The following is a 13433-nucleotide window of genomic DNA, read 5'->3' as shown; positions in this document are numbered from 1 at the left end:
AGTAGCAGTTTTGGAGAAAGGAAAAAATAAGCAAGAATTATGTAACTTGGAAGTGCCGGTTAAAAATGCAAATGTTGCTGATGAGTAGGTAGCCAGATACACTGCTATGGCCCCCAGGAGAAAGATAAGGGGTCTGGAAATACAAATTGGGAAATCATCAACATATATATGATATGTCATGCCAAAAAATTGTGTGAGTTCACCTAGGGTGAGCATAGGTAATGAAGATTCGAGGGTGGAAATTGGAGCATAAAGCATTCCAACATTTACAATTTGTTGCCATTGAGTTGATTCCAACTCATAGTCAAAATCTATATAACAGAGTAGAACTGCCCCATAGGGTTTCTAAAGACAGGCTGGTGGATTCAAACTGATGACCTTTGGGTTAGCAGCTGAGCTTTTAACCAGTGTCCCACCAGGGCTCCTCACTTGGGGGCCTGGAAAAGGTTACAGTGCCAGCAAAGGAGACTAAAGCAGAGAGGCTAGTGATGGAGGGGAGAAACCAGGAGACTGTGGCAGCACCAGGGAACTTGTTAGAGTTGAAAATTCCTGGACTCAACCCAAATTTATTGAATCAGAAGCCCTGGGTGGAGCCATGCAATTTATGAGTTAACAGGTCTTTGGTTAATACTGATATACACAGGGGCAGATTAACCAGTAAACAAGGTATGCACAGGCTTAATGCTATTGTTTACTAATCTGTCGTGGACAATTTCATATGAGTTTTACCACATCTTTGATGTGGTGAAAAAACAGGTGAAGTTGTGCACAACTGGTTAGTAAGTAAGCCCGTGCGTAGCTTGCTTATTGGATGATCTGTCTCCGGATATACACTAAATCTGAGATCTCTTAAGTTGTTTAGACCACTGGGAAAGGACAGAATGGAGACAAATAAGTTGTCAATGTCCTTGCAACACAAAGTGTGGCCTTGGACCACATCAGCGCCACTTGAGAGATTGCTAGAAATACAGAAATTTAGGAGCCAGCCAGAGCTGCTGAACCGGAAGCCACAGTTTTTGCTATTTTCCCAAGTGATTCACATGCTTATTAACATTTGAGAACCATTGTTCTATGCTATGAATTCAGAGTGACGATAAACCTATCTACATGTAAACACACACAAACATACTTGTGTGCACGTGGGCACATACGCAGCTCACATGCATAATAATAGATGTTTTATTCCATTTTAAAAACAACCGTTTGAGCATCTTTTAAATTTTATATATTCTTAAGTCCTTAAATTCTTTTTTATTTTATTTTTATTGTGCTTTAGATAAAGGTTTATGGAGTAAATTAGTTTCTCATTAAACAATTAATATACATACTATTTTGTGACATTGGTTGCAAACCTCAGGATGTGTCAACACTCTCCCCTTCTCAACCTTGGGTTTCCCATTTTCATTTGCCCAGCTTTCCTGTCCTTCTGGCCTTCTCATCCCTGCCTCTGGGCTGGTGTACCCATTTAGTCTTGTATACATGGTTGAACTACGTGTATTACTGTTTTTTTTTTTTTTTATGGGCATGTGTAATCTTTAGCTGAAGGGTAAACCTCAGGGGTGACTTCAGTACTGAGTTAAAAGGGTGTTCAGGGCAGTCCTTAAATTCTTAGTAACCAAGGGAAGTATTTCCTCAAATTGTCTGCTCCTTAAAATTTCCTGGAACAAATCTCCATGCCCTCTGAAGACCTAGAGAAGTAGAATCTGTAGCCCAGGGTGGGTTTAGAGCAAGGCTGCAGTTATAAACGACCAAAGAAAAATGTATCAGAGGCAAATAAGAAATAACGTGACCATTTTTCCCCATTCTAGTTAAATACGTCTGGAATATGGATAATATTAAACATTGAATAAGGCAAATTAATTCACAACCTTGTGTACTATTGGCTTGGCTTCAGATAAACAATTGAGTCTTTTTAAGGGAACAGAAGATTACATGAGTTACTTTTCATTTTTGACTTGAATTCCAGCTTGAAATCCACCTCTAAAGAAATTCTTAATTGCTGAACACATTAGATTTGCTCCTTGAAATTTGTTTCACGTTAGATAAAATTTACCAAGTTTTTCTGAGAAACCCTGCAAATCGCAGGAAATGAGTAATTCAGGAAATATCAGTGTAGGCATGAGTTTTAAAAGTTGAGACCTCAATTATGATTAAAAGTAAAGGTGTGCTATAGAAGGGATGAAATATGACCTGCAATAATGTGAATACAGTGTTTCACATCAAGTAATTTGGTCAAAATTTGAAAGTTCATTTGCATAACCAATGAAAATATTTCTTATTGGACTGTTGGCATTCAGTTGATTGCAACATCAAATACTAATGATGAATAAGTAAAATGATCAGAGGTAATGTTCTTTTCAGAAGTTAGTTTTAGCAGTTGAGGAAAAGGCAGCTGATCTTCATGCTTTGCAGAGGAAGACTGAAGATTTATAAGGAGATGTTCTCCATCCTTTTTAATCTATAAAGTCCTTCCAAATAACAACATCCTCTCAGGCAGAGAATCTGCTGCTTGGGCTGGCCATGTGTTATTGTGTTTGGACCATTTCCATCTGCAAATGTTGACTTTCCATCTGTGACCAAGGAATAAAATCTGTATGAGGAACGTGTAAAACATTTAATCCTTGTTTACTTGTTAACCAAAGGTTTTGTGAAATCCTGCTGGTGTGGATTTGTTTGTTTCTCAAGGTGACTGTTGACTCATTCACAATGCTGGGCTTCAATCTGAGCTTTAAACTGATTCAAGCCTGAGATTTTTACTTAGATTTAGAACTATAAGTAGTTCTCCTAAATGTAATTTCACATGCTGAAACCCAAATATGACCTCAGTGATAAAGTAATCTTTCTGAACAATTGATGGATAATTTCTTTGTCCTGTGCTGGGCCTCCCATTAGTAAAATTAAAATGACACTGAAAAGTTTGATTACCAGTTTATTTTATATTGATGACAAGCTGCAATGATATTTAATACAGAATAAGAGAGTATAAAGAGGCCACTCATGAAAATTTAATAAATTTCTCTCAATGTATACATGAGAAACTGATAAGTAAGGAATCTGAAATTATGTTATCAAAGTCCATACTAGTTCATTGTCCTACTGGGGCTAAAATCTGCATCTCTATTTGCTCTAGGTATAATGATCAGGTGCCTTCAAGTTTCTGAGATGGTTCTGATTTTAGATATGCCATACATAATCCTTTAACCTACTATGAGCTCAATTAAAATTTATCAAATGAATGAATCATTTTTCTCATAAAAATACTGAAACTTCCCAGATCCACTTTTGCATTTAGTCTATCAACACAACTCTACTGTATTATGTCACATAAAAATCTGAGTTACAATGGCAGTGGGATCTATACCCTTTTTTTCTGTGTAATAGCAGAGTGATAACTAACGTTCATTCCCATGTGGCATTGATTTAGAAATAGCTATTGGACACCATACAAGATGATCTAAAGTAGAAATGAAATATCAAAAGGGAATGTGGGCGATGCTCAAAACTTTCCTCCATTTCTCATGCCAACTCTCATATTTCAAATTAATTTTTGCATTATCATGTTTAGACTGGAAGCTGATAATGGATTTGATTTTTAAGGGTGACTGTTCAATAAACGTAGAGAAAGGTGATGAGCTAGTGGATGAATCAGGGCACCTATCAACTGAAATTTGCCTCTGATATTCCTTCCAGGTCCTTCTAGATTTACATAATAGCTTTATCTCTCCACAAAAGATAAGCCACAAGAATGATAAGATATTATTATGCTTCCACACATTGTTTCAGAAACCAGGAGAATAGAAGTAAGCTAAGGATTAAAATGAGCTAGTAAAAATACTGAACTTCTCTTAGAGATACTAAAATAAACTTAAAAGGTAGTGGAGAGAATATTTCTCTAAAATGATATCATAGGAAGATTGATTAAGGCAAGGGGCAAGTATGACACTTAAGAATTTTCTCAGCATATTAGTAACAGAAAGCACAAACGAAGATTATAGGATAAACATCCCCCTAAAATGGAAATTGCTTTAAAACAAGAAAAGGAATTTCTTCCCTGTGCCTACATGTCAGGGAAACCACTTCAGCAAATCCAAATCAGTGAAAACATTTTATTTTTAACCTCTTTAGTGCTTCCCAATCCCTTGCATGTTATACTGTCGTGTTAGTGTAAAGTCTTGGGTAAGTACAGCAAAATTAGAACTTAAAAGCAGATGTTTGTATAAAAGTTGTGGTACATGTTCTTTCCACAAAAGGGCCAGTAGAACATGACAATTACATGGGCATCACATAAAAAAGAAGAAATTTTCTATAACAAAAAATAAACAACAACAAAAAAAACTGAATGAGACGAGATGAGCTTGATACAAAATGATATGAAAATACCTTATTTTACAATTCAATTTTGGTAGCCTGTTTAGCCTTATTTTACTCCAAAGTAAAAATTCTAAGAAAAATTCATTCACCTAAAAAACCAAATTTTATATACTATGAAATCTGTCTAGGAAATATAAGTTTTTTTTGTTGTTTTTAAGTACAGGTTTCTAGCTTTTTTATTGAAGGGTTTCAAATACTCTGGTTGAAACACAGCTGGTCAACAGTCCAGAAGCTACTTGTTAATTACAGCAGTTAATTAGTCACTGAAGTAACGGTTTTGCTTCCAGGTACAATAAAATGAGATCAAGGACCACTCAAGCATCCTATCACTTTTAAGTCTAGCTGACGTTCCATTAGTTTAGATTGTTTCACAATTTAAACCTGCATCTTTAAAAGTCAACAATTTAGGCAGCTGTCTGACCCCTGTTAACACCTAACCCTTAGGTAATGTTGGATTAGATAATGTAATGGATTTGGTTAAGAGTGAGAAATGGTTAGGAGTAAGAAGTTTAGTTTTGAGAGGGTGAGGAAAGAAATATATTGACACCTGATATAAATATTGACTGAGACAGTTTTCAAGAAACTTTGGTTATGTGCTTTTGTTCTTGCTTTCAAAACATTTAAATGCAGATAGTTGGCTTGTACAGTTTTATCAACATTTGTGTCTTTATACATTCAAAAACCAAGATTGAGTAACCAAGCTCATAGATTGCAGGGTGTGAAAGGAACAAATAATTCATGTTTAAAAAAATCAATAAATGTTTCAGTATTAAAAAAAAAAAAAATTGTGAGGGATTTTCCATTTGTTTTTAAGCAAAAGGAAACTAATTTCTGTAATGATGAGATTGTACAGTGTGTTTATAAGCAGACCAGAATGCTGACCAGGATCCCAAATATATATTGCATATTCTAGCATAAAAAGGGCATTAACAGTTAATTTTTGAAAAAAATTAGAGCAGTAGGGAATAGGGAAGACACACACACACACACACACACACGCAAATATGTATATCAAGGCATGTATTAAGAATCCAGCACAACAGTACCTGAAACATATTAGATGTTCAATAAATATTTGTTGAGGGAATGAATGAATCAAAATAAATATAATTGTTCATCAATTAAGACAATTATTGTAATAACATTAAAAACAATTCTAGGTCAAAGAGAAAGAAAATATTTCAGTGGCTATGATTTTGGCACTATTAACAAAAATGCCCTGAAATTTTTAAATGGTGTGTATTTGGTGGAGAATCCCATATGTTATTTTCAATCCTATTTGTGAGATGTCAACATCAATATTAATATTTTCTTAATTGTTTTCTCCTCTTCAAGAGCATAAAGATATTCTTTAGGTGCTTCTAAAAAAAAAAATGAAAAAATGAGTCAGAAACTAGTTAATGGTTAGCATAGATCAGATTATAAACCTTTGAAGGTCAGGGTCTGTCTTAGGGAACCAAGAGAATGACTGTGCTCCGTTTATCAATGCTTTCTTCACCAAAAAAGAAGAAAAGTTTTTTTTTTTTTCTCTTTTCTTTACCAATTTATGACACAGACTTGTTGGAAGAAAACTTGTTATTTCCCAAATTTAAACTTATTTACTGTTTAATATTAGGGCAACTAACAAGAATTGTATATATTGGCCCAAATTTTTTAAAAAAACTAAAATTTTCCCACTTAATGTCATATCCCCAAACAAAAACTTATGAAAGCATAATGCAAAGTATATTTTCCAACAATGAAGCTCACATTGTCAATTGTATCAGCAAATAGTCTATCTAAAAGCCTTATCTAAGAATCTACAAAACTTCTGTAAATTTAATTTACATATTTAAAAAAATCAAATTTATTGACAGGAACTAATCATGGCAAGTACAATTCTCACAGAGCAAATAATACTATTTGACCAAAAGAAACTCATTTTAGCAAGATAAGATTTTGTAAGTTCTTGTTGTTAGTTGTCATCCAGCCCACTATGACTCACGGCGACCCCATGCACAACAGAAAGAAATGTTTTCTGGTCCTGCGCCAGCTTCATGATCACTGATAAGCTTGAGTCCATTGTTGCAGCCGCTGTGCATTTTAAGTGCTTTGGTCCAACCTAGGGGGCTCATCTTTCAGCACTATTTTGGACAATATTCTGTTGTGATTCAAAGGCTTGTCATTGGCTAATTTTCAGAAATTCCTAGTCTGTCTTAGTCTAGAAGATCTGCTGAAACCTGTCTACCATGGATGACCCTGCTGGTATTTGAAATACCAATGGCATAGCTTTTAGCATCACAGCAACATGCAAGCCACCACAGTATAACAAAGTGACAGAAGAGTGGTGACACAAATCCTGTCAATGAAAATTGTGTCTTAAATTGTCAATTATCTGTAAGATGAATTTTCAAGAAATGGAAGAAATGATATAACATGAACAAAGTCCATCTGCTACCTTGTAATGAGACCAACAAGTAAACCAGTTGCCATCGAGTTGATTCTGTTTCACAGCAACCCCATATGTGTCAGCGTAGAACTGTGTTCCATAGAGTTTTCAGTGACTGAGTTTTCAGAAGTAGATTGTCAGGTCTTTCTTCTGAGCAGGCCCTGGGTGGACATCCAGCCTTTCATTTAGTAGCCTAGTTCATTAACCTTTTGCATCACACAAGGACTCCTGTAAGGAGACCCATTGCCATCAAGTCATTTCCAACTCATGGTGACCCTATGGGACAGAGTAGAACTGCCCTGTAGAGTTTCCAAGGAGTACCTGGTAGATTTGAACTACCAACCTTTTGATTACCAGCTATAATACACTTAACCACTAAACCTCTGAAAACCCTCCTGCAAAGAGACAAGGCTCCCTAAATCAGCTAACTGCCTCCTTGCCCTGCCCTTTTTCTGTCCCATCAGTTCACTGCTTTTAGAGCTATTGTTTCCCAGGGTAGAAAGCAAGTCCATTAGGATAGTGGTGACACCAGTCTTGTTCACAGTACCAGTATATAGTATGTGCTCAGTAAATATCTGTGGAATAAATAAATGTGATCTCTCCTGAAAGTAAAAGAGAATATACGATATTTATTAAAATGTTTCATTCAGTGCTGAAGAATTAAGTTCTACACATATTCATAGATACATATTCTAAAACATCATTCTAAATTCTTATGCCATTTTTCATAATAAGATAGCAAAGATGACTAAGATTCTTTAAAAAATAACCTTGCATGTTCTCTCTTTTGATGAGCTCGATAAATACCAGATTCTACTGGCATTTCTGAGGTAACTGATAGACTTTTTTTTTTTTCCTCTTGGAGATATTAAAAAATTAAAAAAAAAAACTTACTAATGATGCTGGAAAAGTAAAGATTAACGTTTGGTTTATAGGCCTCAGTTTGTTACACATCAAACTGGTGATTATTTCAATACCACTGATGCCTAGAAAGGAAAGAAGAGATTTAACAGGCAAGTTTAATAATTGACTCACTAACAGTCACAGGGTATTGCTGTGGTTGTTATTAGGTGCCATCGAGTTGTTTCTGACTCACAATGACCCTACGTACAGTAGAATGAAACACTGCCCGATCCTGTCCCATCCTCACAATCATTGCTGTGCTGGAGCACATCATTGCAGTCACCATGTCAATCCATCTCGTTGAGAGTCTTCTTCTCTTTCACTGACACTCTACTTTACAAAGCATCATGTTCTTCTCCAAAGACTGATTCCTCCTGATAACATGTCCAAAGTACATGAGACAAAGTCTTGTCACTCTCACTTCTAAGGAGCATTCTGGCTATATTTCTTCCATGACAGATTTGTTCATCCTGGCAGTTCATGGTCTAGTCAATATTCTTCCCCAACACCATAATTCAAATACATCAATTCTTCTTCAGTCTTCCTTATTCATTGTCCAGCTTTTACACGCACTTGAAGTGATTGGAAATACTGTGACTTGCGTCAAGGGCATCTTAGTCCTCAAAGTGACATCTTTGCTTTTTAACACTTTAAAGAGGTCTTTTGAAGCACATTTGCCCAATGCAATACATCATTTGATTTCTTGTTCCATAGGCATTGATTATAAATCCAAGTAAAATGAAATCCTTAACAACTTAATATTTTTTGTTTATTGTGATACTGCTTCTTGGTCCAGTTGTGAGGATTTTTGTTTTCTTTATGTAGAGGTGTAATCCATATTGAAGGCTGGAGTCTTTGATCTTCATCAGTAAGTGAGTGCTTCAAGTCCCCTTCACTTTCAGCAAGCAAGTTTGCGTCATCTGCACATCGCAGGTTGTTAATGAGTCTTCCTCCAATCCTGATCCCAAGTTCTTCTTTATGTAGCCCAGCTTCTTGGATTATTTGCTCAGCCTACAGATTGAATAAGTATGGTGAAAAGATTCAACCCTGATGCACACCTTTCCTGATTTTAAACCTTGAAGTATCCCCTTGTTCTGTTGGAATGACTGCCTCTTGCTCTGTATACAGGTTTCACATGAACACAAATAAGTGTTCTGGAATTCATTCATTAACTGCCACAGAGTATTGCTAGGCAAAGAGATTTGTTGTTGAGGACGGTTTTGTTGTGATGTTTGTAAAATAAGCAACTTCTACTATAATTACTTAAGGCCTACCTTTAAGCTGAGAATCTTTAGTAATTGCTCAGAACATTCCATCCTCATAAAATTTTAATTAACAATGAATGTCATTCACACATCATTACTATGGCTTAGCACTGTGAGAAAATCAGAAGACAAAATAAGCCATTTTCTTTTCCATCAATGAATTTTCAACCTAGTTGAGAGAAAACAAAAATAAAAAATTATGCTCATTCATGTCTTTTTGTTAGTTGCCATCAAGTCAACACTGACTCATGGCAACCTTATGTATAACAGAACAAAACATTGCATAGTTGTGTGCCATCTTTATGATAGTTGGTATGTTTGAGCCCATTGTTGTGGCTATTATGTGGCATTTTGAGGGCCTCCAACCTATTGAACTCATCTTTCAGCACAATATTGGACAATATTCTGTTGTGGTCCGTAAGGTTTTCATTGGTGAATTTTCAGTAGCCCATTGCCAGGCCTTTCTTCCTAGTCTGTCTTAGTTTAGAAGCGCCACTGAAACCTGTCCACTGTGAGTGACCCTGCTGATATTTGAATTATCAAAGGCATAGCTTTCAGCATCTGACTAACATAGTATGACAAACTAACAGATGAGCATTGACATGAACATGTAGAATCCCAAAAATGCCCAAAAAGGGCATGAAGTTCAGAGATGAGGGCACTCAATTAGGAAATTTGTTATTCATCATGTAGGGAAGAGGTGTGGAAATATTTAAGGTTCATGGGGGACTAGAATTTGTGGAATTATGGAAACTTGCTTGTAGTATGTTTTGCTTGTAGTATGTAGAACATAAGCTGACCCTTGAAAGAATCAGTAATTAAATGAAAACAGGCCAGGCAAAAAGCATCTTCTAAGACTGTGATATTTTCGGAAGGAGCCTGGATTGGCTTGAGTAAAATGTGTTAGTTTTGTGGATGCAGAGTCCCTGAGCACACCAAAATCCAAAAAATCCATTGCTGATGAGTTGATTTCGACTCATAGAGCTCCTGTAGGACAGAGTAGAACTGCCCAATAGAGTTTCCAAAGACTGCCTGGTGGATTTGAACTGCTGACCTTTTGGTTAGCAGACGTAGCTGTTAACCACTACACCACCAGGGCACACCAAAGTGAACCTAAAAGTGAGAATGAGTTTCAACTTTTAAAGTGTGGCAATGAAAGGCTCACAGAGAAACTTAATGTAATTACAGGAAGTAAGTAATCCTCAGAAGTTTGTGAGAGAAATAGCTTTAAGTAACGAGCATGTGTTTAAGCAAAACAAACCTGATCGTTTTTTGAGGAGGTGGGAAGACAGGTGGGATGGGAAGGAATTTTAAGATAATTTAAAAAATAACCTTGCATATTCACTCTTTTGGATTTAAAAAAAAAAAAGTTGAGTTTGTGTAACATAGTGCAGTTTAGCCACAGTGTTTCCACATTCACACTTTCCCTTGTGATGTTGCTTGCAATCTTTTGTCTGAAGCTTTTGCCGTTACTATTGGCCATTTTAGCAGGTACTTTTTCAGATGCAAGAAATAACTAATCTATGTAACTTATCACCTTAGGGTATTATTAAGAAAAATATAGATGTTAATATAAAAAGCCCAAAATGATCAGCACTTCAAAATTTTAAAAAACCAAATTCCACTGGCTGAGTTATTTTAATCGTGAGGTATGCAAACTTGAAGACATGTTTTCTTCTACATTTCTATTCTGATGACTCTCTGCTTTTGAAAATATTTTATGCCTTGGGCATTCTTCCCTATCGATTTAACATCATTTAAAAAATCAATTCCTAATTTCCAAGCTATCACTTATCACTTGACTGTTTAGTCAAGGGGAAAAAATAACAAAAAACAACCTTTTCCTTAACCATTTGACTTCGTGTGTGTGTGTGTATGAAGTGCTGATTTTTCTCTTTGCACATCAGAAAATGATTATTTTTGAAATCCTGGTTAAAATATATGTTCTAGATTGCCTGCTGATATAAAAAAAATAAAAGAAAAATATATGTGATGACTTTTTCCCCCTGAATGTTAGACTCCATATGATCTAATTTGCAACTTAGCTTCAGTTTTACATACTTAGAAATGCAGAAAATAGACTAGGCTTAAAAAGGCTAGGCTTAGAAGGAGTCAAACGCTGTCTGTGGATGCAAATGGCTTCTTTATTGACTTGGATTTCAGAATGCTTGCAGCTGACCAATTGTGTCTTTAGTAATATACCGTAGTTAAAATATTCTTTAATATGAGGGTTTAATTTTTGAAATGTCACGAAATTATCTGCATGTGATTTCACATAAGAAAAAAATAACAAGCGCTTATATGGAAAAAGAAAAAAAAAACCCAACATTTTATATAATGATTTTGAGTATTTCTTTTTAATGATAGTGTCCAATAACCTGCTCACCATTTTCTTGTAAAGCCTCACCAGAAGCACATTTAATGTCCACAAAGTATTATTTTGCACTGTTTTCTTGTATTTGTAGCATTTATATATTATTCAGTTGTGAGCATTAAAATTTTTCTACTTTTTATGATTTCTCACAAAATACCAATTTTGCTAAGAATTCTTATAAATCAGAGAAACATATAGGTCATGTAAAGAGTTGATTAGAAATGATACATTACAGGTATATCTGTTTACCCATATCTATCTATCCATCTCTCTGGAAACCCTGGTGGTATAGTGGTTAAGAGTTATGGCAGCTAACCAGAAGGTTGGCAGTTCGAGTCCACCAGCTGCTCCCTGGAAACTCTATGAGACAGCTCTACACTGTCCTATAGGGTTGCTATGAGTTGGAATCTACCAGATGGCAATTTTTTATCTATCTATCTATCTATCTATCTATCTATCTATCTATCTATCTATCTATCTATCTATCTATCTATCTATCTATCTATCTATCTATCATCTATCTATCTATCTATCTATCTATCTATCTATCTATCTATCTATCATCTATCGATCTATCATCTATCTATCATCTATCTATCTATCATCTATCTAGCTATCTATCTAGCTATCTATCTAGCTATCTAGTCTATCTACCTATCTACCTACCTACCTACCTACCTATCTCTCTCTCTCTCTTTCTCTCTCTCTCTCTATCTACCTATCTCTCTCTCTCTATCACTTATCTATGTATCATCTATCTACCTACCTAACTACCTAGCTACCTACTCTCTTCTATCTATCTATGTTTGGCTGAAGGAAGAAAACAGGTAAAATCTTACCTCCACAACTAGGAATGTAATTCCTTCTGTGTTCATCTTAAAAGGACAGGAATTAATATCTTTGAATTAACTTAATATACTTTTCCTCTAAATAGATGATCTCAAATGGAAACTCTAACCATTTTCTTTCCTTTTTTTCTCTATCTGTTGTCGTTTGCAGATGGGCCTCTGGGTCCCCGAGGATTAGCAGAAGCAACGGAGATGTGCACTCAAGAGTGCTTGGTTTTGGGTCACTCCGATAATTGTTGGATGCCTCCTGGCTTGGGCCCATATCAACACCCTAAATCTCCTCTCTCAACCTTTGCGCCCCAGAAAGAATGGGTCAAGAAGGACAAGCTAGTGAATGGGCACACCCTGACTAGAGCCTGGAAAGAAGACAGCAGCAGGAACCAGTTCAATGACCGTAAGCAGTATGGCTCCAACGAAGGCCATTTCAACAATGGCAGCCACATGACAGACATTCCTCTGGCAAATCTGAAGTCCTATAAGCAATCAGGAGGTGCAGTTGAGAGTCCTAAAGAGCACCAACTCTAAGAAAAGGCTATATAGGACCTAATGACTTTAAATAGACATGCTAATACCTTGTGTGTCAGAGCTTTATGTATTCAATAGATCTCTACAACTATGCCCCTTAAAGCAGGGATATGCATAACTTTGTTTTAGCACCATGGAGGATACAAAGATTTGCAACATAAGAGAGAAAATAGTTGTACTAGCCATGTGGTCTTGTTAACTAGAATTGATTAAACTCTCCAGAGATCTCTCCATTGTGCAAATATCCTTTTTTTCTTTCTTTCTTTCTTAATTGCATTTTGTTTTTGACCCTGGACTGCTGCTATGAACATAGAATATGCTATGAACAATAGAATATGCATTTGGAGAGTAAGGAAGTTCCATGGATTAGAGTGACTGGCAAACATATCCAGTTAGAAATTTGTGCTGTTTTTGTCATTGATCTGTGCTCGGACCGCTATACTTGACATTAGACTTCAAACAAAACTTAAAAAGATAAGCATTAAACCTATTGTGCTGTTAACAACGTTAGTGGACACTTGTAAGTCAATCAGTGTTAAAGTATTTGTAAATAGAAGCAAGTTATTATTAACAACTTTTGTGTATTTATAACGTTCACCTAAAATGTTGTAACATAATTCTGTGTTTTATGGTTGCTTCTTTCTTTTTTATGTTTTTAATTTTCTCTTTGTCGTTATTTTTTGTTTCTTTTAGTGACGGTGTTTCTGCGTTAGCAGTCT

General features: G+C 35.7%; 1 protein-coding gene across 3 annotated transcripts in view; it reads left to right on the top strand.

The window, feature by feature from the left end:
* Positions 1-13214, top strand: part of PCDH9 (protocadherin 9) — a 1049989-nt gene extending 1036775 nt beyond the window's left edge. For all 3 annotated transcript variants that reach the window (XM_049852903.1, XM_049852904.1, XM_049852902.1), the window contains one exon: positions 12341-13214. In XM_049852903.1, coding sequence (XP_049708860.1) covers positions 12341-12714 — 374 coding nt within the window. In that variant the 3' untranslated portion in view covers positions 12715-13214. The remainder of the gene's footprint in view (positions 1-12340) is intronic.
* Positions 13215-13433: the final 219 nt, after the last annotated feature.

This window comes from Elephas maximus, chromosome 14 (genome assembly GCF_024166365.1).
Source record: "Elephas maximus indicus isolate mEleMax1 chromosome 14, mEleMax1 primary haplotype, whole genome shotgun sequence".
Taxonomy (NCBI): domain Eukaryota; kingdom Metazoa; phylum Chordata; class Mammalia; order Proboscidea; family Elephantidae; genus Elephas; species Elephas maximus.
This window is presented reverse-complemented; position numbering and strand designations above follow the sequence as displayed.